The sequence below is a fragment of the Scyliorhinus torazame genome, chromosome 5, assembly GCF_047496885.1.
Source record: "Scyliorhinus torazame isolate Kashiwa2021f chromosome 5, sScyTor2.1, whole genome shotgun sequence".
Lineage (NCBI taxonomy): Eukaryota > Metazoa > Chordata > Chondrichthyes > Carcharhiniformes > Scyliorhinidae > Scyliorhinus > Scyliorhinus torazame.
The window spans coordinates 163,027,988-163,050,570 of record NC_092711.1 but is presented as its reverse complement, the minus strand read 5'-3'; the positions used below and the strand labels follow the sequence as shown (position 1 = coordinate 163,050,570).

The window sequence follows — 22,583 nt, the reverse complement described above, 5'->3', positions numbered from 1 at the left end:
GCTTTACAGCCAATGAAGTACTTTTCAAGTGTAGTCACTGTTGTAATGGAGGAAACGCAGCAGCCAATTTACACACAGCAAGATCCCACACTCAGCAATGTGATAATGAGCAGATGATCTGTTTTTAGTGATGTTGACTGAGGGATAAATATTGACCTGGACACCGGGGATAACTCCCCTGTTCTTCTTCAAAATAGTGGCTGTGGGAACTTTTACATCCTCCTGAGAGGGGCAGACAGGGCCTCAGTTTAACATCTTATTTGAAAGAAGGCTGTTCTGACAGTGCAGCACTCCCTCAGTGCTGGGACGAGGAATGTTGGAACTGGCTTTTGTCCACAGGACCCTAACTGGGATTTAACCTTCTGATCCAGAGGTGAGAGAGTTGCCCACTGAGCCAAGGCAGACACTAGTTAGAAAGGAAAAGTTATACTTTAACCTTTGCCTCAATCTAATAATTAAATAACATCGATTTAACTGCCAAATGTTGAAGTGTTGATTTCGAGCCACAAGTTTTTCCCACTTGCTCCTCTGCACCTTTCTGTCTCTCTACTGCTCATATCAATGACAGCCAGGCGACAGAGCTGAGGGCTGAAATTAGCTGAGAATAATGGGGCCTGCATCCCAGTTGGTAAACTTCCATGGGTGTTGCACTAATAGAGTGGCATACATCATAGAATTTACAGTGTAGAAGGAGGCCATTCGGCCCATCGAGTCTGCACCGGCTCTTGGAACGAGCACCCTACCCAAGGTCCACACTAAGGGCAATTTTGGACACTAAGAGCAATTTATCATGGCCAATCCACCTAACCTGCACATTTTTGGACTGTGGGAGGAAATCGGAGCACCCGGAGGAAACCCACGCACACACAGGGAGGATGGGCAGACTCCGCACAGACAGTGACCCAAGCCGGGAATCGAACATGGGACCCTGGAGCTGTGAAGCAATTGTGCTATCCACAATGCTACCGTGCTGGAGGACTGAATGGGAAATGGACCTCCAACCAATTGTTACATCGGTCACTGTTCCGATCCCAGACCAGACCCCAACAGTGGCTGGGATACAGGACCCCAATATTTCAGTTTATTTGTAAGGCTGCGGAAAGAATGATTCGTTCCAGGAGTGATTGCATGAAGAAATAGGGTTTGGTTATGTTTAAAAGAAAACTTTATTGTGGCTACAATATTAAACGTTTTAACTTCACACCCAAAAACAACAGCTTACAATTACCCATTTAAGCACTACTACTCAATCCCCCATTAAACAACAGGAAAAGAAAGATACAGCTCTCAATCTGTCTTACTGTGGGAGAATTGTGGACCCAGAATTCAACTCCTCTCTCCAAACCTTTCTCCAAAAACTGATCTTTAAAGATTTTTAAAATGTCTTTCTGACTTCCTTGGTTGCACCCAGCAATGACCTCGTCTCCCTAAGCTGGAAAACAAATGATCTCTGACAGCTGCAAAGTACATTCATTCCACAAATACTTTCCCAGTCAGACCACAGTCCATTAGTCCAGACTGAAAAAACACATTCCTTTGTCAATTTCACCTTCTGGCTACTAAAAACACCCAGGCCCTGCCAAACAGGATCCTTCGTTAAAATAAAAACAGGACCTCTGCAGTGAATCACACTCTAACCCCACGCTTTTAACCCTGAAATTGCCCAATACATTTATGATCCAATTTTCCTAAAATCTTCCAATCGTCACAGCTTCCCCTTTAAAAAAATGAACCAGCGATGTACGCAGATGGCTTTATTTTTCTAAAAACTTTTTAACTTTAAACATTTCTTCTGATTACATGCAACTTATAATCTATAATAACATTTTACATTTTTCAACAGGCTAACATACACGTGAGTATAGTCCATTTTAGTCTTCTCACATGTCACAGTCATTAGCATAAATTTAACCACTACTTCGAGCGAGAGAGATTTCAACGGTCAGGGTGGCCTCCCAAGATTACACAAGAAAAGCTTCATCAACAATTCAGTGATAAATGCACAGAATGGTGGCACAGTGGTCAGCACTGCTGCCTCACGGCGCCGAGGTCCCAGGTTCGATCCTGGCCCTGGGTTACTGTCCGTGTGGAGTTTGCACATTCTCCCCGTGTCTGCGTGGGTCTCACCCCCACAACCCAAAGATGTGCAAGATAGGTGGATTGGCCATGCTAAATTGCCCCTTAATTAGAAAAAATAATTGGATACTCTAAATTTAAAAAAACACACAATTCAGTGATATGTAGTTGCCTGGCTCTGACAGCAGAATTCTTCTCTTGATGGTCAGACAGGTTGCTATCGATGCTGCAGCATTCATCATCTGTTCTTCACATTTATCAGCTGCTTTGTATTCTGTGTCTGTTGAGGATAGCCAAAAATAATGGGTAAGTGCTGGTGCATTTGGACAGTGCAAAACAACAGTCAGTGCATGCAAACGTTTGCTGAACATTCTGGCTACATTTGTACAAGCTCTTCAGCCTCCACCACAGACGATGCTCTCTATAAAACTGTGAGACAGCTCCAGTCCTGACCAGATACTAGTATAATCACCTCTTGTGTCACTACCGGTGTGGCATGGTAGCACAGTGGTTAGCACTGTTGCATCACAGCACCAGGGACCCAGGTTTGATTCCCAGCTTGGGTCACTGTCTGCGGAACTGCACATTCTCCCCATTGAACCAACTTGCTTGAACTAAAATTATCCACTTCATCCACCACCTGCTCTTGTTTTTACCAACCATCTGATCAAACATGTTTTCTGACAACTGAACCTCAGCCTCCCTATTGGCACTCCTCAAATTCTCTTCCTCCTGTCTTAACCAGTGGTTTTGTGATCTGATTACCACACAATTAGGAAACACTCCTGGATCTATTTCTTGCAACATCTCAGTTCCACTTTCCACTGGCTTTTCAACCATAGTAGGTTGCACTCCCACCTGTGATCCAGGTATATTATTATCTAGGATAAATTTATCCTAAAAAGGTAATTTTTCTTTTACTCCTACTACCACTTCACCACTTTTCACTGAACTCTCTCGCCATACCTTACATAGTGGCACACTACTGCTCTCACCACTAAATAATAATAATAATCGTTTATTGTCACAAGTAGGCTTCAATTAAGTTACTGTGAAAAGCCCCTAGTTGCCACATTCCGGCACCTGTTCGGGGAGGCCGGTACAGGAATTCAACGCGTGCAGCTGGCATTGTTCTGCATTACACGTCAGCTATTTAGCCCACTGTGCTAAACCAACCCCATATTCCACAAATGACCACATTTTCTGCCAAAACTCCTCCCAAACCATTTCTCACCATTAAAGATTGACTTGCTCAAATATATTCAGAACTACCAATGACACAGGTGAGGTTTCGGCGGTGGTTAGAGGGGAGCTGATCTCGATACGGGCCCACAGAGAGAAAGCCGACAGAGCAAGAGACGGACGGACTGATAAAGGAGATACTGCAGGTTGACAGGAGGTATGTGGAAAACTCAGAGGCAGGGCTTCTAAGGGAGCAACAGAGGCTACAGGCAGAGTTCGGCTTGTTAACTACAGGGAAGGTGATGGAGCAGCTGAGGAATGTGAGGGGGCGATATATGTACATGGTGAGAAGGCCAGCAGAATGCTTGCACAGCAGCTTAGAAAGAGGGAGGCAGCCAGGAAGAGAGGGAAAGTAAAGGATGGGGACGGAAACGTGGTCGGAGACTCAGCAGGGGTGAATAAGGCGTTCAAGGAGTTTTACAGCAGGTTGTATGGGTCGGAACCCCCAGCTGGGCCGGAGGGAATGAGGCACTTTTTAGGGGGGGCTGAAGTTCCCGAAGGTGGACGGGGGGTTTGGAGAAGGGCTGAGGACCTCGATTGGGTTGGACGAAATAGCAGAGGGACTGAAGGCCATGCAGTCGGGTAAAGCCCCGGGGCCAGACGGGTACCCAGTGGAGTTCTGTAAAAGGTTCTCTGGGCTATTGGGGTGGCTGTTGATGGGGACATACAATGAGGCAAGGGAACCTGGGGTGCTTCCCCCGATGATGTCACAGGCCACTATCTCATTGATCCTGAAGCGGGACAAGGACTCAGGGCTATGCGGAACCTATAGGTCATCCCTACTAAATGTGGACGCCAAACTGCTGGCCAAAATCTTGTCCTCTCGGATTGAAGACTGCGTTCCGGCCGTGATTGCGGAGGACCAGACGGGATTTGTTAAGGGTAGGCAGTTGGCGGCCAATATAAGAAGGTTGTTAAATGTGATTATGATGCCCCCAGAAGGTAGGGACGTGAAGGTAGTGGTCGCAATGGATGCAGAGAAGGCATTTGATTGGGTGGAATGGGAATATCTGCAGGAGGTACTGGGGTGGTTTGGATTAGGGCAGGACTTTATTGACTGGGTCAGGCAGTTGTATCAGGTTGCGAGCTACGGACGGACAGGTCAACATCGGACTATGTCAGGCTGCATCGGGGACGGGACAGGGATGCCCACTCCTGTTCACGTTGGCCATAGAGCTGCTGGCAATTGCACTGAGAGCCTCAAGGGGATGGTCCGGGGGGGGAGTGGAACACAGAGTCTCTCTATATGCAGACGACCTGCTCCTATATGTTTCGGACCCACTAGAGGGGATGGAAGAAATTATGAGGATTCTGGGGGAATTTGGCCTGTTTTCGGGTTATAAACTGAATATGGGGAAAAGTGGGATGTTTGTGATCCAGGCAAAGGTCAGGAGAGGTGATTGGGGGAGCTGCTGTTTAGGGTGGTAGGGGGAAGCTTTCGATACCTAGGCATTCAGGTGGTGCGGGAATGGGAACGGCTACACAAGTTAAATTTGGCCCGATTAGTAGACCAAATGAAGGGCGATTTCCGAAGGTGGGACGCGCTTCCGTTGTCACTAGCTGGGAGGGTGCAGATAGTGAAAATGACGATCCTCCCGAGATTCCTGTTTGTGTTTCAGTGTCTCCCCATCTTTATTCCATGGTCCTTCTATAAACGGGTCAATAAGGTGATCACTGGCTTTGTATGGGTGAGTAAAACCCTGCGAGTAAAAAAGGGGATGCTTGAGCAGAGCCGGGGGAAGGGCGGGCCGGCGCTGCTGAACTTTAGTAATTATTATTGGGCGGTGAATATAGCCATGATCAGGAAGTGGGTGGTGGGGGGAGGGTCGATATGGGAGCGTGTGGAGGCGGCATCATGCAACGGCACCAGTTTGGGGGCATTGATAACGGCGCCTCTGCCATTCCCGCCGGCACAGTACTCCACTAGCCCGTGGTGGTGGCAGCCCTGATGGTCTGGGGCAATTGAGGAGGAATGTGGGAGTGGAGGGAGCATCGGTGTGGTCTCCAATCTGTAATAATCACCGGTTTGCCCCGGGAAGGTTAGATGGAGGGTTCCGGAGTTGGCAGAGTGCAGGGATTGAGAGGATGGGAGATATGTTTATGGAGGGGAGCTTTTCTAGCCTGAGAAAGCTGGAGGAGAAATTTGGATTGGGTTAGGGGAAATGAGTTTAGGTACCTCCAGGTACGGGACTTCGTACGCAGGCAGGTCTCAACCTTCCCGTTCCTACCACCAAGGGGGATACAGGACAGGGTAGTTTCCAGAATGTGTATGGGAGAAGGGAGGGTTTCGGACATTAATAGGGAACTTATGGGGTCAGAGGAGACGCAGACTGAGGAGCTGAAACACAAATGGGAAGAGGAGTTAGGAGGAGAGATAGAGGATGGTCTCTGGGCGGACGGGTTGAGTAGAGTCAACGCGTCCACAACATGTGCCAGGCTCAGCCTGCTACAATTTAAGGTCATTCACCGGGCCCACATGACAGTGGCCCGTATGAACAGGTTCTTTGGGGTAAAAGATAAGTGCGCAAGGTGTGCAGGAGGGTCAGAGAACCATGTCCATATGTTCTGGGCATGCCCGATGCTTAGGGGATTCTGGCAGGGGTTTGCGGATGTCATGTCCAAGGTGTTAAAAACAAGGGTGGCACCGAGTCCAGAGGTGGCGATTTTTGGAATGTCGGAAGACCCGGGAATCCAGGAGGAGAAAGAGGCAAACGTTCTAGCCTTTGCTTCCCTGGTAGCCCAGAGATGGATACTATTAGCCTGGAGGGACCCAAAGCCCCCGAAGACGGAGACCTGGCTAACTGACATGGCTAGCTTTCTCTGTTTGGAAAAAATCAAGTTCGCCTTGAGAGGGTCAGTGTTAGGGTTCGCCCGGAGGTGGCAGCCGTTCGTCGACTTCTTTGGGGAAAATTAACCATCAGCAGAAGGCGGGGGGGGGGGGGGGGGCAGGGGGGGCGGTGAGGGGGGATTCGGGGTTCGCTTAGTTTAGAGTAGGGGGTTAGTAAAGGTGGTCCCTGTAAGGGTGAAAGACGGCTTTTGCACTATGTTTATATTTACATGGACATTGTTTATTTTGTTGTCGTTGTAATACCATAAATGCCTCAATAAAATGTTTATTAAAAAAAAGATTGACTTGCTCCTGTATCCCTCAAGATCTGAATCTCCTTACCTACTCCACCTTGTACACACGAGTAAACCTCACCCTCACAAATATCCTTAAAAAGTTATGTTACCTGCTTATCCACCAACCTCTCAATAGGCTCTACACTCTGTTGCACTTTTCCACTGGGACAATGTTTTTTCCTCCCACTTTAATAAAACCCACTGGCTTATCCTGTTTGATTGAGTCTGTTTTCCCACTCCTTTTCTTAAGCCACAAACTGTGACTTTACATGTCCAACATGTGCCAAACCCATAACAATCTTAAGGGATACAGGGGCTACGCAAACTCTCTTACTGGAGAAGGATTTGTTTCTTCTTTCAGAGACTCAATGAAAGCTGAGGAATTAGTGAATGGGAAAAGTGGAGATTGTATTCCAGTCCCATTGTATAAAGTACAATTGGAGTGTGATCTCGTGTCAGGTCCAGTAGTTGTTGGGCTGGCTGAGAAATTCCCAGTGGACGGAATAGATTTACTTTTGGGGAATGATTTGGCAGGAGTGACGGTTGTAGATTCAACCATGATAACAGAGGGTGTGAGAGAATTACTGCAGTTATCACATGAAATACCAACAGTAGGGCATGTGGGAATTAAGAAAACTCATTGGGCATTAAATTACTCAAAGAAAAATGTTGAAAGATGTTAATCACAGATCAAACAGTGAACCAGATTCTCAGAATTCTAAGACTGAAGGTGACCATAGGAAAGAGGAGTTTGAATTTAATAGTAGTGACAGTGATGAAGAGACAGACGAGAGTACCAAATTCAATTTTGCTTCTGATTATGGAGTGATGATGAACAGCTATTACCAAATAGACCTGTCACTAACTGATCTTGTGCCAATGACAAGTAATTCTCCCAGAGCTCGGAAAGAAGGCAGAAAATTGGAGGAAGAAAGTGAATTGGACTTTTCTAAAAGTGATTTGTTAAAGTCCCTTGTAGTAAATCCATTGCTATCCCCTTCAGGGGAAATATTTCCCACAGCATGCCTCCTTTGAAGCAACGTATACTTGATAGCACAGCATCAGTTAGTCAGGACGAGGACTGAGAAGTGGCACTAAGCTGGTTCACCCACATCCTTTTAAAGATCCACAGTGCTTCTTAAAGGGAGCAAATGGCAAAGGAGATGAAATAATCAGTCATCAATATCTTTTAAAACTAAGAGGAAGGTGAATGGAGACCTATGTCGTGATTCTGTCACCACATCTGGTAACAAAAAACAGAAAATGCATGGGTCCAACAATGTGTTATCCTCTGATTCTGAAGGTCTGTATTGCTAAATCGGGATAAGAGTTGTGATTACGAAAACTCCAAAGAGGAGGTAGAAGCTGTAAAACAAAGAATGGTTCTTATTTCTGAAAGTAACCATGTGCAAGAAAAGAGAGCATGTAAAGCTGGAGGGGTTGGAGAGTGTTTATGGATTTAAAATGAACCAAATATTTCCCTCAGCATTGACAATAGTGCTTTTTGTTTGACTGTAGCAAATCTTTGAAATATGGATAAACATTTATTGGACAATCAGAAAAGACTGATTACATTACATGTGCTTTCAGAACACAGCTCCTTCATCAGGTGATGAAGGAGCTGTGCTCCGAAAGCTAATGATTCGAAACAAACCTGTTTGAGTTTAACCTAGTGTTGTAAGACTTCTTACTGAGCCCACTCCAGTCGAATGTTGGCATCTCCACATCTTTACATTGCACGACACCCAGAAAGGGGCAGATATAACAAAGATGCTGAAAGGGTGTGAATAGAATTGAATGGAAGCACCAAGCGGCACTCGGTTAACAAATCATGAAGTAAACATCAGAAATTCTGAACTAATAAAGCAAAATCCTCCTCAGTTAGAAACTGAAATAAAAAGCACGTTCGATATGTAGCGGAAACAATTAAAAATGCAATGATCCACAGAACGCCAAGTAGAGTTTGACAGATTGACATCCATGTTGGTGGGCGAACCATTGCTGGCCATCCCAGACATTTCCAGACCATTTAAAATGGCCACAAATGCCAGTGACCTGGGAGTAGGGGCAGTGCTACTACAGGACAACAATGAAGGAATAAAGAGGCTAGGGAGGTATTTTTAGAAACAAATTCAGTCTGTGCCAAAGAAAGTATTCCATCATTGAGCCTTGGCCTTGCGACTAGCCCTTTAGCACTTCGTAGTACATGTCCAACATGACAATCAGCAAAGCATTGTTACACAGACCATAATCTATTTGCATTTGTAGAGAAGTTTAAAACCTGGAACGCAAGATTATTCCATTGGAGTTTATTATTACAACAGTTCAATGTTACAATTGTACATATTCCTGGAAAGGATAATGTGATTGCAGATGCTTTGTCATGGGTTTAAGGGCTGACTAGTTACCAATATAAAGACTGGGTAGGTAACTTGTATAATGGGGATGGATTGAACGTCTGTGATTTATGTCTTGCATATCTCATAATGAAACGTCCATTTGATTGATTTGGCCGGTTGCCAATGAATTGGCCCAAAGATCTGTGATCTGTCCAGTAACAGGTGGTGATTGGATATTATTCCACTAGAACGCTTTTCCGAGTCCCAAGATATCAGTTTGGTATCAGTTTTGACTCTGGCAGCACGCTGATACATCTAAATCTCTCCAAAAAGGTCCAGCTAACTCTCCCCAGAAGGCCATTGTGAGGGCTGGCTCTCTCTCCAGAGAGCCTGGTGGGTGCTGTACTTCTGAGACTACAGGGACCGAAAGACAAACTACAAACTGAAAGCAAAGTTTGACGTGAACTAAGGTGTCTCTCCAGAAAAGGTTTGACTCCTGCATTTTTAATGTAGAGAGTACCTGAATGAATGAATCTCCAAAGAAGATCTTTACAGACTGCAAACCAAAGACTTTAATCTGCAAGCTTGTTGTGAAGAAAGACTCTTTCCTCCAATTTTGAATTTTTTTGCCCCTTTCCACCCCTTTGCGGTTGTCTGTCTTGTGTGTGTGTGTATGAGAGAGAGAGGGTGGGGCAGGTTGATGTGGGTATTAGGTATTAACTTGTAGTTAACCAGTTGCATTTACTGCATATTTCATGGTAGTTCTCGTTATAAATAAAAAGTAATAATGTTTACATTTTCTAAGTAATCTGCTGTAACCTCCTTAATAATGGATTCTCGCACTTTCCCTGTCACACATGTTAGGCTAACTGGCCTATAGTTTCCTGCTTTCTGCCTCCCTCCTTTCTGGAATAGAGGTGTTACATTCTCTATTTTCCAATCCACTGGGACCTTTCCAGAATCTAAGGAATTTTGTGGGATTATAACCAATACATCTACTCTCTTTGCCACCACTTTTTTTAAAGCCCAAGAATGCAGGTCACCCAGTCCTGGGGACTTGTCAGCCTTTAGGTTCAATAGTTTTCCTGGCATCTTTTCTCTGGTGATTGTTCTGTGTTCCTCCCTCCCTATTACCTCTCGATTTTCAATTATCTTTGTGAATTGTTCTCGGTCTGGTACCGTGACGATAGACACAAAATACCTGTTTCAAGCCTCCATCATTTCTTTGTTTTCCATGATCAATTTCCCAGGCTCACTCTCCAGAGGACCAACCTGGATTTAGTCACTCTTTTCCTCTTCAAATACTTGCAGAAACCTTTACTATCTACTTTTGTAGTCCGAGAATGTTTACCCTCATACTCTAATTTCTGCCTGTTTCTTATCTTTTACTCATTCTTTGCTGATTCTAAAATCTGCCCAACTTTTGAATGAACACTAACCTTTGTAGATTTTGATGGTGTTTCTTTCAATTTAATACATTCCTTGACTTCCTTATTTAACCATGGATGATGCATTCTTCTCAAACAGCCTTTCTTTCTCTCTGGCATAAATGTTTGCTGAGAGTTATTCAAAGTCACCCACTTCCATACTGATGTCCCAATTTTCAACCTAGCTTCCCAAGTTCGCTTTCGCCAGCTCTCCCTTCATACCCTTCAGAGTTCTCTTTATTTAGTTTTTAACTTAGGCCAGCACTTTTAAAAAAGATTTAGAGTACCCCATTCTTTTTTTTCCAATTAAAAGGCAATTTAACGTGGCCAATCCACCTACACTGCACACCTTTGGGTTGTGGGGGTGAGACCCACACAGACATGGGGAGAATGTGTAAACTCCACATGGACAGTGATCCGGGGCCGGGATCGAACTCAGGTCCTCAGCGCCATGAGGCAGCTATGCTAACCACTGCTCCACTGTGCCGCCCTTAGACCAGCACTTCTCACCTTCAAACTGAAAGTGGAATTTTATTATATTATGATCAATGTGACTTAGAGGCTCCATCACGATGAGATTATTGACTAATCCTGTCTTGTTGCACATTACCAGATCGAGAATAGTCTGCTCCCTGGTTGGCTCTAAAATGTATGGCTCCAAGAAATTGTTCCAAAAAGACTCTGAACCCATTTTTTAGGATATTTTTGCGAATCTGATTCTCCCAATTGACATTAAAATTATCGGGGACCTTGATGATTGTTCCTCCGTTGGTGTGTGTCCTTGTGTCTCTTCAGGTTCAATGCTCAGTTGAAGTTTCATCCACATACAGAACACCAGGAAAGGTTTCTCCTCAATGTGAATGTTGTGATAATATTTCAGGCTTTGCACAGTCAGTGCAGTGGAACTCTCACTTGGATGAGTCCTTGTGCCTTTCCAGTGAAAGTAATATTTAAATTATTTGAAAGCTGACAGATCATAATTTCTCCTTCTAGATTCAATGGTTCATGATATTCAGATCCTGATGAATTAACTGAATCTGTCAGATGACAACGAGGTGCCTGGCTTGCAATTTCTGTCTTCAAATCCACCCATCTGATGAATGAGTTTGCAAATGTCATCACTGTCAGTACAGGATAGAAATTAAGAAATAATCCTCCCACCAGAATTACTCCTGCTGCTTATCCACAATTCTCCTCCCCTGAAGGTGCTGACTCTCGGGTTCAGTTTCACATTCACTTATTGCCCTCCCCAATATGTCACACATGTATCTAAATCTTTACACCTAGAGTTAACAAACTGTTTTGCTAAGGGGAGCTCGCAATCAAATCCAGTGACTACCCACGTGTACGTTGTATCAGTGTGGGGTCACTGCCCTCCCACCGCTACTTGTCACCCAGGAGTTTGGAGACTGGGCTTTGGATGAGTAATGACGGCCGCATCTCCCACAATCCCCAGCGTTGGTGAAACCGCTCTTTCCACCGCGCCCGCGACCCAGGCCTATGCATGTTCAAGAGAGGGAAGCTGCGCATGTGGTGCAGAGTCGAGCCCACCCCACTGAACGTCCTGTTACGGTATTAACCAATAGCAAAAGTTGGTGGACCGGAAGGACTCTGATCCTCCAGCTAATCAGAAGGCGGACTTTGAGTGAATGAAGATTGAGCTCCCCACAGACTGAAACCTCCTCCTGTCCCCAACATCTGTGAGTAAAACACTTTATTTTCTCCCCCTTTCCATTTCTTTTCTCATTCTCACCTTCAATTGGCGACTCGGAGCAACTGAAGGGAAAGAAAGTGAATCGAGGGAGGGTGCAGATTCTGGAAAGGTTGACCCAGCTCTCTCTCTCTCTTAAAGACATTTGCTCCCTCAGCTTGACACATTTATTTAGGGCAGCACGGTAGCATTGTGGATAACACAATTGCTTCACAGCTCCAGGGTCCCAGGTTCGATTCCGGCTTGGGTCACTGTCTGTGCGGAGTCTGCACATCCTCCCCGTGTGTGCGTGGGTTTCCTCCGGGTGCTCCAGTTTCCTCCCACAGTCCAAAGATGTGCAGGTTAGGTGGATTGGGCATGATAAATTGCCCTTAGTGTCCAAAATTGACCTTAGTGTTGGGTGGGGTTACTGGGTTATGGGGATAGGGTGGAGGTGTTGATCTTGGGTAGGGTGCTCTTTCCAAGAGCCGGTGCAGACTCGCTGGGCCGAATAGCCTCCTTCTGCACTGTAAATTCTATGATATAAATTCTATGATGATTACGACACTTGGATTCCATTCAGTAACCCAATCCATGCCGACTTTGTAGAGAAATCCAATCAGTCACATTCCCCCCTCGATATCCCCATTACTCTGCAAGTTTATTTCCTCACACTTTTATTTTGAAATGATGATCGTCTGTGCTTCCTCCACCCTCATAGGCAGCGAGTTGCAGATCTCTCACATCTCACTGTTGAAATAACTATCTCCCTCACAGCCCCATCAGTCTCCAGTCCTGTAATCAAGTCCTGTATATTACACACATTTTTAGTGCGGTATTATTGAGTATTTACTGGGAAAAGCGGAGCGAGAATGGAGGGAGAATGTGTGCGATGGAGATTCACAGCTTTTGGGGAACAAGAGAGGAAAGAATGTTCCATAGCAACTAGAATTGTCTGTTCTGAATTTCTATCCTGCACTGACAGTGATGTATTTTGTAAATTGTTTTTACAGTATATTAGAAGAGGACGAATTCCAGTCAGATATCTCAGACATCACAACACGATCTGACAGAGTCACTCGACTCTTTGGGGCTGAATATTATCAGACTTTGAATCCAGAAGAAGAAAAGTTTGTCTCATCTGTTGGCTTCAAAGGATTTTCAGCAACTTTGCAATCTGAAAAGTACCAAGACACACATACCTGAGTGAGAGTGTCCTAGTGCAGATATTGAATGAGCTTTAACCAGCTCCACAGCCCAAAGAAACATCGCTCCATTCAGAGAGGGGAAAATCCATACACGTGTTCGCTGTGAAGACAAGGTTTCAACTGATCATCGGACCTGGAGAGAGACACATACTGCATGCAGCAACCATGGAAATGTGAGGACTGTGGCAAGAGATTCAAATACCCGTCATAACTGGAGTTGGGAGAGGTTATAGAGGGGTTCTGGTGTGAGGTGCTCCGGAGAGTAAATGCCTCTACCTCATGTGCGAGGTTGGGGCTGATACAGCTGAAGGTGGTATACAGAGCACACCTCACGAGGGTGAGGGTGAGCCGATTTTTTGAAGGAGTAGAGGATGTGTGTGAGCGTTGCAGGAGGGGGTGGGGGGGGGGGGAGGGGGAGGGGGCACGAATCACGTTCATATGATTTGTTCCTGTCCAAAGCTAGAGGAGTACTGGAAGGAGGTTTTTAGGGTAATTTCTAAAGTGGTGCATGTGAAACTGGACCCGGATCTCCGGGAGGCCATATTCGGGGTGTCAAATCAGCCAGGGTTGGAAACGGGGGCAGAAGATATTGTAGCCTTCGTCTCGTTGATCGCCTGAAGGCGGATCCTGCTGGGAGCAGCTTCTCCACCCTGTGCCCTGGCGTGGCGGGGGGACCTGTTGGAATACTTGACCCGTGAGAAGGTTAAGTTTGAACTGAGGGGAAGGATGGAGGGGTTCTACAAGTCATGGGCATTATTCATTAAGCACTTTCAAGAACTGGATAACATCGAACATTAGTTGGGGGGAATGGGGGGGGGAGAGGGTTGGGGGAGGGAGGCTGCTTGTATTAAGGGTGACTATGGGTAATCCCAGATTCCTTTTTGTCATTTGTTTATGTAAACATGCGGGCTGATGTTTGGGGGTTGGTGGGGGGATGGGATTGTTGTTATTGTTATGGGGATTAACATATTTGTTGCTGATTATTGTTTATTGTTGGTGGGTGTAAATTTGGCAGAAAATGTGAAAAAGGAGAATAAAAATATTAAACAAAAAACAATCTCCTCTGCCATTTCCTTGTTCCCCATAACTGAAACAGCGGTGTGGAGGCACATGGTGGTTAGCACTGTTGCTTCACAGCTCCAGGGACCCGGGTTCAATTCCCGGCTTGGGTCACTGTCTGTGCGGAGTCTCCACGTTCTCCCCAAAACTGTGTGGCTTTCCTCCCACAAGTCCCAAAAGATGTGCTTGTTAGGTGAATTGGACATTCTGAATTCTCCCTCTGTGTACCTGAACAGGTGGCGGCGTGAGGCGACTGGCGGATTTTCACAGTAACTTCATTGCAGTGTTAATGTAAGCCTATTTGTAACAATAATAAAGATTATAATAATAAAGAATATTATTACTATCTCCTCAGATGTATTTTCTAAGGGGTCTCGGTGGAGTTGAGGATTCAATCAGATCAGCCGTGAACTTATTGAATGGTGGAGCAGGCACGAGGGGCCGAGTGGCCTACTCCTGCTCCTAATTCGTATGTTATCACTTCCTTTATAATAGATTGTAGCATTTTCCCTCCTACTGATGTCAGGCTAATGGGTCTGTGGTTCCCCGTTTTCTCTCTCTCCTTAAATAGTGGGGTTACATTTACCACCTTCCAATCTGCAGGAACCATTCCAGAATCTATATAATAGTGAAAGGTGATCACCAATGTATCCACTATCTCGACAGCCGCCTCTTTCAACACTCTGGGATGTAGAGCAGCAGCTTTTGGGGATTTATTAACTTCCAACCACATTAATTTCTCCAGTGCTACTTTTTCACTAATACTAATCTCTTTCAGTCCCTCGTGCTCACTGGTCCCTTGGTTTTCTGTGTGTTTTAGGACAATTTCTGTATCTTCCTCCGTGAAGACAAACACATTGTTTAGTTTCTCTGCCATTTCCTTATCCCCCATTATAAACTCTCCTGTCTCTGCCTGGAATGGACCCACATTGGTCTTTGCTAATCTTTTCCTTTTCACATTCCTATAGGAGCTTTTCCAGTCAGTTTTTATGTTTCTCCCCAGTTTGCTCTCATATTCTATTTCTCTTTATGAGTTTCTTGGTCCTTTGCTGAATTCTAAAACAAGTTCCCAATCCTCAGGCTCACTAATATTTTAGCCACTTTGAGTCTCCTCCATTGATCTAATAGAATCTTTAACTTTTCTTGTCAGCCACGATAGCTTCATTTTGCTGTTTAATTTTTGCTTCTTAAAGGAATCTATATTTTATGTAAATAAAATGCGAGTGGTTGCCGGTCTATTGTCTGTCGTCATACAAAGAACAACAAAGAACAAAGGACAGTACAGCACAGGAGCAGGCCCTTTGGCCACCAAGCCTGCTCGGATCATGATGTCTGTCTAAACTAAAACCTTCTGTGCTTCCAGTGTCTGTATCCGTCTATTCCCATCCTATTCATGTATTCGTCAAGATGCCTCTTAAATGTCACTATCGTACCTGCTTCCAGCACCTCCTCCGGCAGCGAGTTCCAGGCACTCACCACCCTCTGTGTAAAAAAAACCTCCCTCACACATCTGCTCTAAACTTTGCCCCTCGGACCTTAAACCTATGTCACCTGGTAATTGACTTTTCCAACCTGGGAAAAAGCTTCTGACAATCAACTCTGTCCATGCCAGTCAATTTTGTAAACTTTTATCGGGTCGTCGCTCAACTCTGTCGCTCTAGTGAAAACAATCCGAGTTTATCCAACCTCTCCTCATAGCTAATACCCTCCAGGCCAGGAAACATCCTGGTAAACCTCCTCTGTACTCTCTCCAAAGCCTCCACATCCTTTTGGTAATGTGGTGACCAGAATTGTCAGCAATATTCCACGTGTGGCCTAACTAAGGTTCTGTACAGCTGCAGCATGACTTGCCAATTTTTATACTCAATGTCCCGACCAATGAAGACAACCATGCCGTCTGCCTTCTTAGCTCCTTATCCACCTGCGTTGCCACTTTCAGTGATCTGTTTATTGTAATTTCCCAATCTACCACAGACAACTTGCCCCTCATACCATGACAGTTTCCTTCTGCGAGAAACATCCAGATAAATTAGACAAAAGAACCCTGTAACCACCACAGCCCATCTTCATGGCAACATGGCTGCTTTGGGAACTAAATATCTTCCAACGTGCAAACACCTTTTCATTCTGTGCTCCTCGTCAAACTTGGAACCAGGTAATCGCAACGAGGCTCAAAAATGGTCAGCCCACCGGAGGCAGAGGTGTTAGACCGGCCAGTCCAGCAGAAAGAAACCCTCCAATCATCACCATTCACCAGATGTCAGAATGAACAAAATGCAGTCCTGGATGTCAGTGAGAGCAGAAACAATAACAACGGAGCCAACATCTGTAATTTATTGTGAACTTGTTGGAGTCACAACAGGTGTGATGAATCACAAAACCCTCTCCCCACATTGAGAGCAGATGAATGGTCTTTCATCAGAATTAACTCGCTAGTGTCTCCGGAGATGGGACGGATCATTGAATGTCTCCCCTGCTCAGAGCAGGTGATTGGCCTCTTACAGGGGTGAACTCGCTAGTGTTCCTGCAGGGCGTATGGATATCTGAATCCCTTCTCTCACTAAGAGCAGGTTAACGCCTTCTCCCGAGTGTGAACTCGCAGGTGTCTCTGCAGGTTGGATAACTGAGTGAATCCCTTCTCACACTGAGAGCAGGTGAACGGCCTCTCCCCAGTGTGAACCCGCTGGTGTGCCAGCAGGCTCGATGAAGTAATGAATCCCTTCTCACACTGAGAGCAAGTGAACGGCTTCTCCCCAGTGTGAACTCGCTGGTGTGTCCGCAGGTGGGATAACTGAGTAAATCCCTTCTCACACTGAGAGCAGGTGAACGGCCTCTCTCCAGTGTGAACCTGCTGGTGTTTCCGCAGGCTCGATGAGGTAGTGAATCCCTTCTCACATTGAGAGCAGGTGAACGGCCTCTCCCCAGTGTGGACTCGCTGATGTATCTGCAGGTCGGATGATTGAGTGAATCCCTTCTCACACTGAAAGCAGGTGAATGGCCTCTCCCCAGTGTGAACTCGCTGATGTCTCCGCAGGTTGGATAACTGAGCGAATCCCTTCTCACACTGAGAGCAGGTGAACGGCCTCTCCCCAGTGTGAACCTGCTGGTGTTTCCTCAGGCTCGATGAGGTAGTGAATCCCATCTCACACTGAAAGCAGGTGAACGGTCTCTCCCCAGTGTGACGTCGCTGATGTCGCCGCAGGTCGGATAACTGAGTGAATCCCTTTTCACACTGACAGCAGGTGAATGTCCTCTCCCCAGTGTGAACCCGCTGATGTATCCGCAGGCTGAATAACTGAGTGAATCCCATCTCACACTGAGGGCAGGTTAACGCCTTCTCCCCAGTGTGAACTCGCTGGTGTCTCTGCAGGGCGGATGACTGAGTGAATCCCTTCTCACACTGAGAGCAGGTGAACGGCCTCTCCCCAGTGTGAACTCGCTGGTGTGCCAGCAGTCTCGATGAAGTAGTGAATCCCTTCTCACACTGAGAGCAGGTGAACGGCCTCTCCCCAGTGTGAACTCGCTGATGTTTCTGCAGGTCGGATGATTGAGTGAATCCCTTCTCACACTGAGAGCAGGTGAACGGCCTCTCCCCAGTGTGAACTCGCTGATGTCTCCGCAGGTGGGATAACTGAGTGAATCCCTTCTCACACTGAGAGCAGGTGAACGGCCTCTCCCCAGTGTGAACTCGCTGATGTATTCGCAGGTCGGATAACTGAGTGAATCCCTTTTCACACTGAGAGCAAGTGAACGGCCTCTCCCCAGTGTGAACTCGCTGGTGTGTCAACAGGGTGGATAACTGAATGAATCCCTTCTCACACACAGAGCAGGTGAACGGCCTCTCCCCAGTGTGAATACGCCGATGAGCGGCCAGCGCAGATGGAAACCTGAATCCCTTCCCACAGTCCCCACATTTCCACGGTATCTTCATATTTTGGGTCTCCTCGTGTCTCTCCAGGTTTGCCGATCTTTGAAGCCTCGTACACACATAGAACACGTGTAACGTCCCTCCCGCTGTGAATGGTGTGATATTTTTTCAGGCTCTGTAACTGGTTAAAGCTCTTTCCACAGTCAGTGCTCTGGAACACTCTCACTCAGGTGTGTGTGTCTCGGGGCTTTTCCAGTCTCACTGATGTTTTGAAGCCGACAGAAAAGACAAACATTTCTCCTTCTTGATTCAGTGATACTCAGTTCCAAGGAATTGAGAGACTCAGTCAGATTGAGATGTGACGTTTGAGATTTCTGTCTGTAATTCCTCCTCTTCTAATATCCTGTAAAAACAATTTACAGAAGTTACTTTTCTTTTCCTAATTTTGGAGAAGGTATCCTGAGGGTAACGACAGTCTGGCCGTGGGGTTAATCCTCCGGGTCCTCAGTCTTATTGAGAAATGTCCCCTTGGATCTATTGTGGTGGTGATTCTTTTGTACTTTTGTTATTATGGGAGGGTTTATGTGTTGTTGACTTTATCCTACTCTGGTACAGACGGGGCTTTTATCCGTGAAAGGAGCAGTTTGAGGAGACTTTGGTAAAGTGACTTGGAGGAGGGGGTAATGGCACATGCCCGATTGTGGTGTGAAAATCTGTTCCTGTCTCTCTGTCGCCTAACTAATAGCGGCAGTTAATCTGCAAATTTTCTCAGGGAATGTACGGGGCATCCATCACCCTATCAGAAGGAAAAAGATAATCTCCTTTCTTAAGGAGAAAGTCAACATAGTTTTATTACAGGAAACACATCTGGATTATGAGGAACACTTTAAATTGAGGCGGGATTGGATGGGGCAGATTTTTTCACCTCTTTTTCATCGAGTCGCAGACTTGTGGCAATGCTTATTATACACTATCCAAGCAGTCAGGGTAACTCTGCCGATTACAATGTGCATGTCAATTTCCTTTGTGCCGGTCCCCCCATCTCCTGTCCCTCCCCTCCGCCCCCTTCACTCGTCGTTTCTGGGTCCTTTCCTGGGCCCTTCACTGTACAATGGGAGTTATCTGTTATTTACAAGTGGACGGTGCCCTCCCTTCCCCCCCCCATTGATGGGCCTCCCCCTTCCACCCCGTGCACTCCCTGTCCTGTTTTAAACCTTCCCTTGGGGGTTCCTCTTCTTGTATTTTTGTTCTCGGCTCTTTGGTCTCTGTGTCAGTTGGTTTTGGGTTCTCCCTCCTTGTCCCAGTAGCCCCCCCCTCCCCTTTTCCTGCCTGCTCCCTGTGATCCCGTTGGCTCCCGTACGTCCACCTCCCTCCCCAGTGTTCCATTGGCCGCTGGCTTCAAACAGGTCCTGGAACAAGTTGGTGAATGGCCTCCACACTTTGTGGGAACCATCCTCTGACTCTTGGACGGTGAACTTGATTTTCTCCAGGTGGAGAAATTCCGATAGGTCTGCCAGCCAGTCTGCAGTTGTGGGTGGTGCTGCTGATCACCAGCCGAGCAGGATTCTCCAGCGGCCAATTAGAGAAGCAAAGGCAAGGGCGTCCACCCACTTCCCCATGAATAGTTCTGGCTGGTCCGATTCCACGAAGACTGCCATTTGTGGGCACGGCTCCACCCTCATAACCATGGACATTGCGTCTAAATAGGCTGTCCAGAATTCGACAAGTCTGGGGCATACCCAGAACATGTGGGCACGGTTTGCCGGACCCTGCTGGCACCATTCACATTTGTCCTCCATCTCTGAGAAGAACCTGCTCATTCGGGTTCTTGTCAGGTATGTTCTGTACACAACATTCAACTGCATGAAGCATCGCCTTGCGTAGGAGAAGGTGGAGTTGGTCCCGTTCAGTGCTTCGCTCCAGAGTCCCCACCCTATTTCCATCCCTCGCACTTTCTCCCATTTTTCCTGGGTTTCGTCAAGTAAGGAGCGCATCCTTATTAAGAGTTGTCGGTACAGGTCCTCAGGGTTTCCTTTCCCCAGACTGTCTGCGTCCAGTAACTCCTCTTGCATTGTGCTTCTCAGGGTTCCTGGGTATGCTGGTGTCTCCCTGCAGAGAAAGTTTTTGATCTGGAGCTCATCCCTGTTTGGTAGGACCAGTCTCTCTAAGGTCGCTAGTCTATTTCCTGTGTCATAGTCCCTAACCATCAGTGTTCCCCCTTCTTGTCTCTACCTCTTGAAGGTGGTGTTGAGAATGGCTGGTGCAAACCTGTGGTTGCCGCAGATGGGGGCCATGAAGGACACATCGGTCAGACTGAAATGCTACCACATCTGGTTCCAGGTTCTCAGGGTAGCTGCCACCAATGGACTGGTGCTGGCGGGGATGGGAGTGTTGCCATGGCGAGGGCCCGGAGGATCATTCCTGTACATGAGGACTCATCCATCCTTACCCATTCCATGTCTGGATCCTTTACCCATCTCCTCACTCTTTCGGCCGTGGCTGCCCAGTGATAGTATTGCAAGTTCGGGAGGGCCAGGCCTCCCATGTTTCTTCTCCATTGTAGTACTGTTTTAGGGATTTTTGAATTCTTGCCCCTCCGCACAAACGATGTTAGGTTAGGTGGGTTGACCATGATCAATGCACCAGATTATGGGAATAGGATGGGGAGTCTGCCGCTGTGAGTGCTTTTTCTGATGGTCAGTGCAGACTTGAAGAAGCGAATGGCCTCCTTCTGCACTATGGAGATTCTATGGCATCTATGTTATTTTAATTCGACTATGCTGTTAGTCTGTTTTGTAATATTTTGGGGTATGCGCCCTGCATTGTTATTCTTCTGTTTTTATATAATCTTACCCTCTTTCCCCGCTCACTATGTTAACCTGTTAACTGATCTGGCATTTCATCTAGAGGCTCTGGTCACTCAAATATCCTGCTATGAATTAATTCTGCAATGTGTTGCTTGTATTTATGCTGGCAGTATCAGTTGTTCTACACTGTACCAATTTTCCATCAATATTTCTGTTATTCTGTTGCATTCATTATTTTAAAAATGGTAAAAAACATAACAAAAGAAATATTAAAAATCTGTCCAACTCAACCTTGAATATATTCAGTGATCCACAGACTCCATTGATCCCTGTGGAAGAGAATTCCATAGACTAATAGCCTTTTGAGGGAAGAGATGACTGGAAATATATAAATAGCGACAGTACAATATTACACAACCAGAAATAATAGTAAATGTACTTTATTACAGACTATAAATAATATATCTAATTTAAAAATACTAGACATATCTCTAGCCGATATTAATTTACTGTCCCATTAAATGTCAGCCATCTCTTGGAGAAACCAGCCCTTTAATTGTGATAAAAGAAAATTACTGCGGGTGCTGGAATCTGAAACGAAAGAGAAAATGATGGAAAATCTCAGCAGGTCTGGCAGCATCTGTAGGGAGAGAAAAGAGCTGACGTTTCGAGTTCAATGACTCTTTGTCAAAGTTTTGTCAAAGAGTCATCGGATTTGAAACGTCAGCTTTTTTCTCCCTACAGATGCTGCCAAACCTGCTGAGATTTGCCACCAATTTCTCTTCCTTTAATTGTGAACATCAGGAAAGAGACCATCCTTTTATTTATTAATTATTTTTTCAATGCATTTTATTCAAACTTGTATCAAAGTAGGTTACAGCAAATAAACACCCCGGGAAACATTCTTCCCAACAATCTATATGGTTTGTACAGATTTTTCTCCTTTTCCATTCCCCCCACCACCCCCCACACGACGAACAGCTCCTCAAACATGGTCACAAACAACCCCCACCTTTTCTCAAACTCCCCTGCTGCACCCTTAACTCAGACTTTCTCTTCTCTAACCGCAGGAAGTCGTGCAGGTCACCCAACCGCGCTGCTACCCCGGTGGCGAGAGACCATCCTTCTAGCCAGACAAATAAATGTGTCAAGCTGAGGGAGCAAAGGATGTCAATGTCTTTCAGAGAGAGAGAGAGACCTGAACCAACCTTTCCAGAGTCTGCACTCTCCCTGGATTCACTTCCTTTCCCTTCAGTTGCTGCAAGTGACCAATTGAAGGTCAGAATGAGAAAAGAAATGGAAAGGGGGAGAAATGAAAGTGTTTTACTCACAGATGTTGGAGTTTTTTTCCTTCACTTCCGCTGTGACATCACAATGGGGCACTGCCCGAATCAGCCAATAGGAATTACTCTTCCGCGCTGTCGTCACCGGGTTCCAGTGCGCAGGCCCGGCGCTCCCCGCCCCCACCCGTTGTTTCGCCCGCCCCTTGAACAAGGGGGAAAATTAACCGACAACAGAACCTCCTCGAGACAAGGTTTCCAGGCAACCGGCTGACGGCCAGAGCGAGAAGCCAATCGGTGATCTCCCCCTGCCCACGACTGCGCATGTCCAAGGGAGAGGGGAGGATGCGCATGTGTAAAGGGGAGCCCGCCTTCTGACCTTTTACCTGAGGTATTGACCAATGGCAAGAGTTGGAGGACCAGAAGGATGGTCCTCCAGCTAATCAGCTCGGGCTTTGTGTGAC

General features: G+C 46.2%; 2 protein-coding genes across 7 annotated transcripts in view; one reads left to right on the top strand and one right to left on the bottom strand.

Moving 5' to 3' along the window:
- Window positions 1–22,583, top strand: part of LOC140420362 (uncharacterized) — a 58,161-nt gene that overhangs the window by 7,785 nt on the left and 27,793 nt on the right. The gene's annotated exons all lie outside the window — the stretch shown is intronic.
- Window positions 1,742–22,484, bottom strand: LOC140420355 (uncharacterized). 6 transcript variants are annotated; one of them, XR_011946308.1, is made up of 4 exons: window positions 22,048–22,164; window positions 21,131–21,217; window positions 13,100–13,205; window positions 1,742–2,356 (listed from the first exon to the last, which is right to left on the bottom strand). XR_011946308.1 is itself a non-coding variant. In XM_072504367.1 (3 exons), the coding sequence occupies exon 3, from the start codon at window positions 18,093–18,095 to the stop codon at window positions 16,725–16,727; it is 1,371 nt and encodes a 456-aa protein (XP_072360468.1). In that variant the 5' UTR covers window positions 18,096–18,435; window positions 21,131–21,217; window positions 22,048–22,140; the 3' UTR covers window positions 16,477–16,724. The 6 variants fall into 6 exon arrangements, 2 of the variants coding, with proteins under 2 accessions (XP_072360468.1, XP_072360469.1); XR_011946309.1 differs by lacking the exons at window positions 21,131–21,217; window positions 22,048–22,164 and adding an exon at window positions 22,171–22,484; XR_011946310.1 differs by lacking the exon at window positions 13,100–13,205.

Bases quoted from the DNA above. Each gene is read 5' to 3' on its own strand.
- LOC140420355 (XM_072504368.1), bottom strand. From the start codon at position 18,095: ATGAAGATACCGTGGAAATGTGGGGACTGTGGGAAGGGATTCAGGTTT.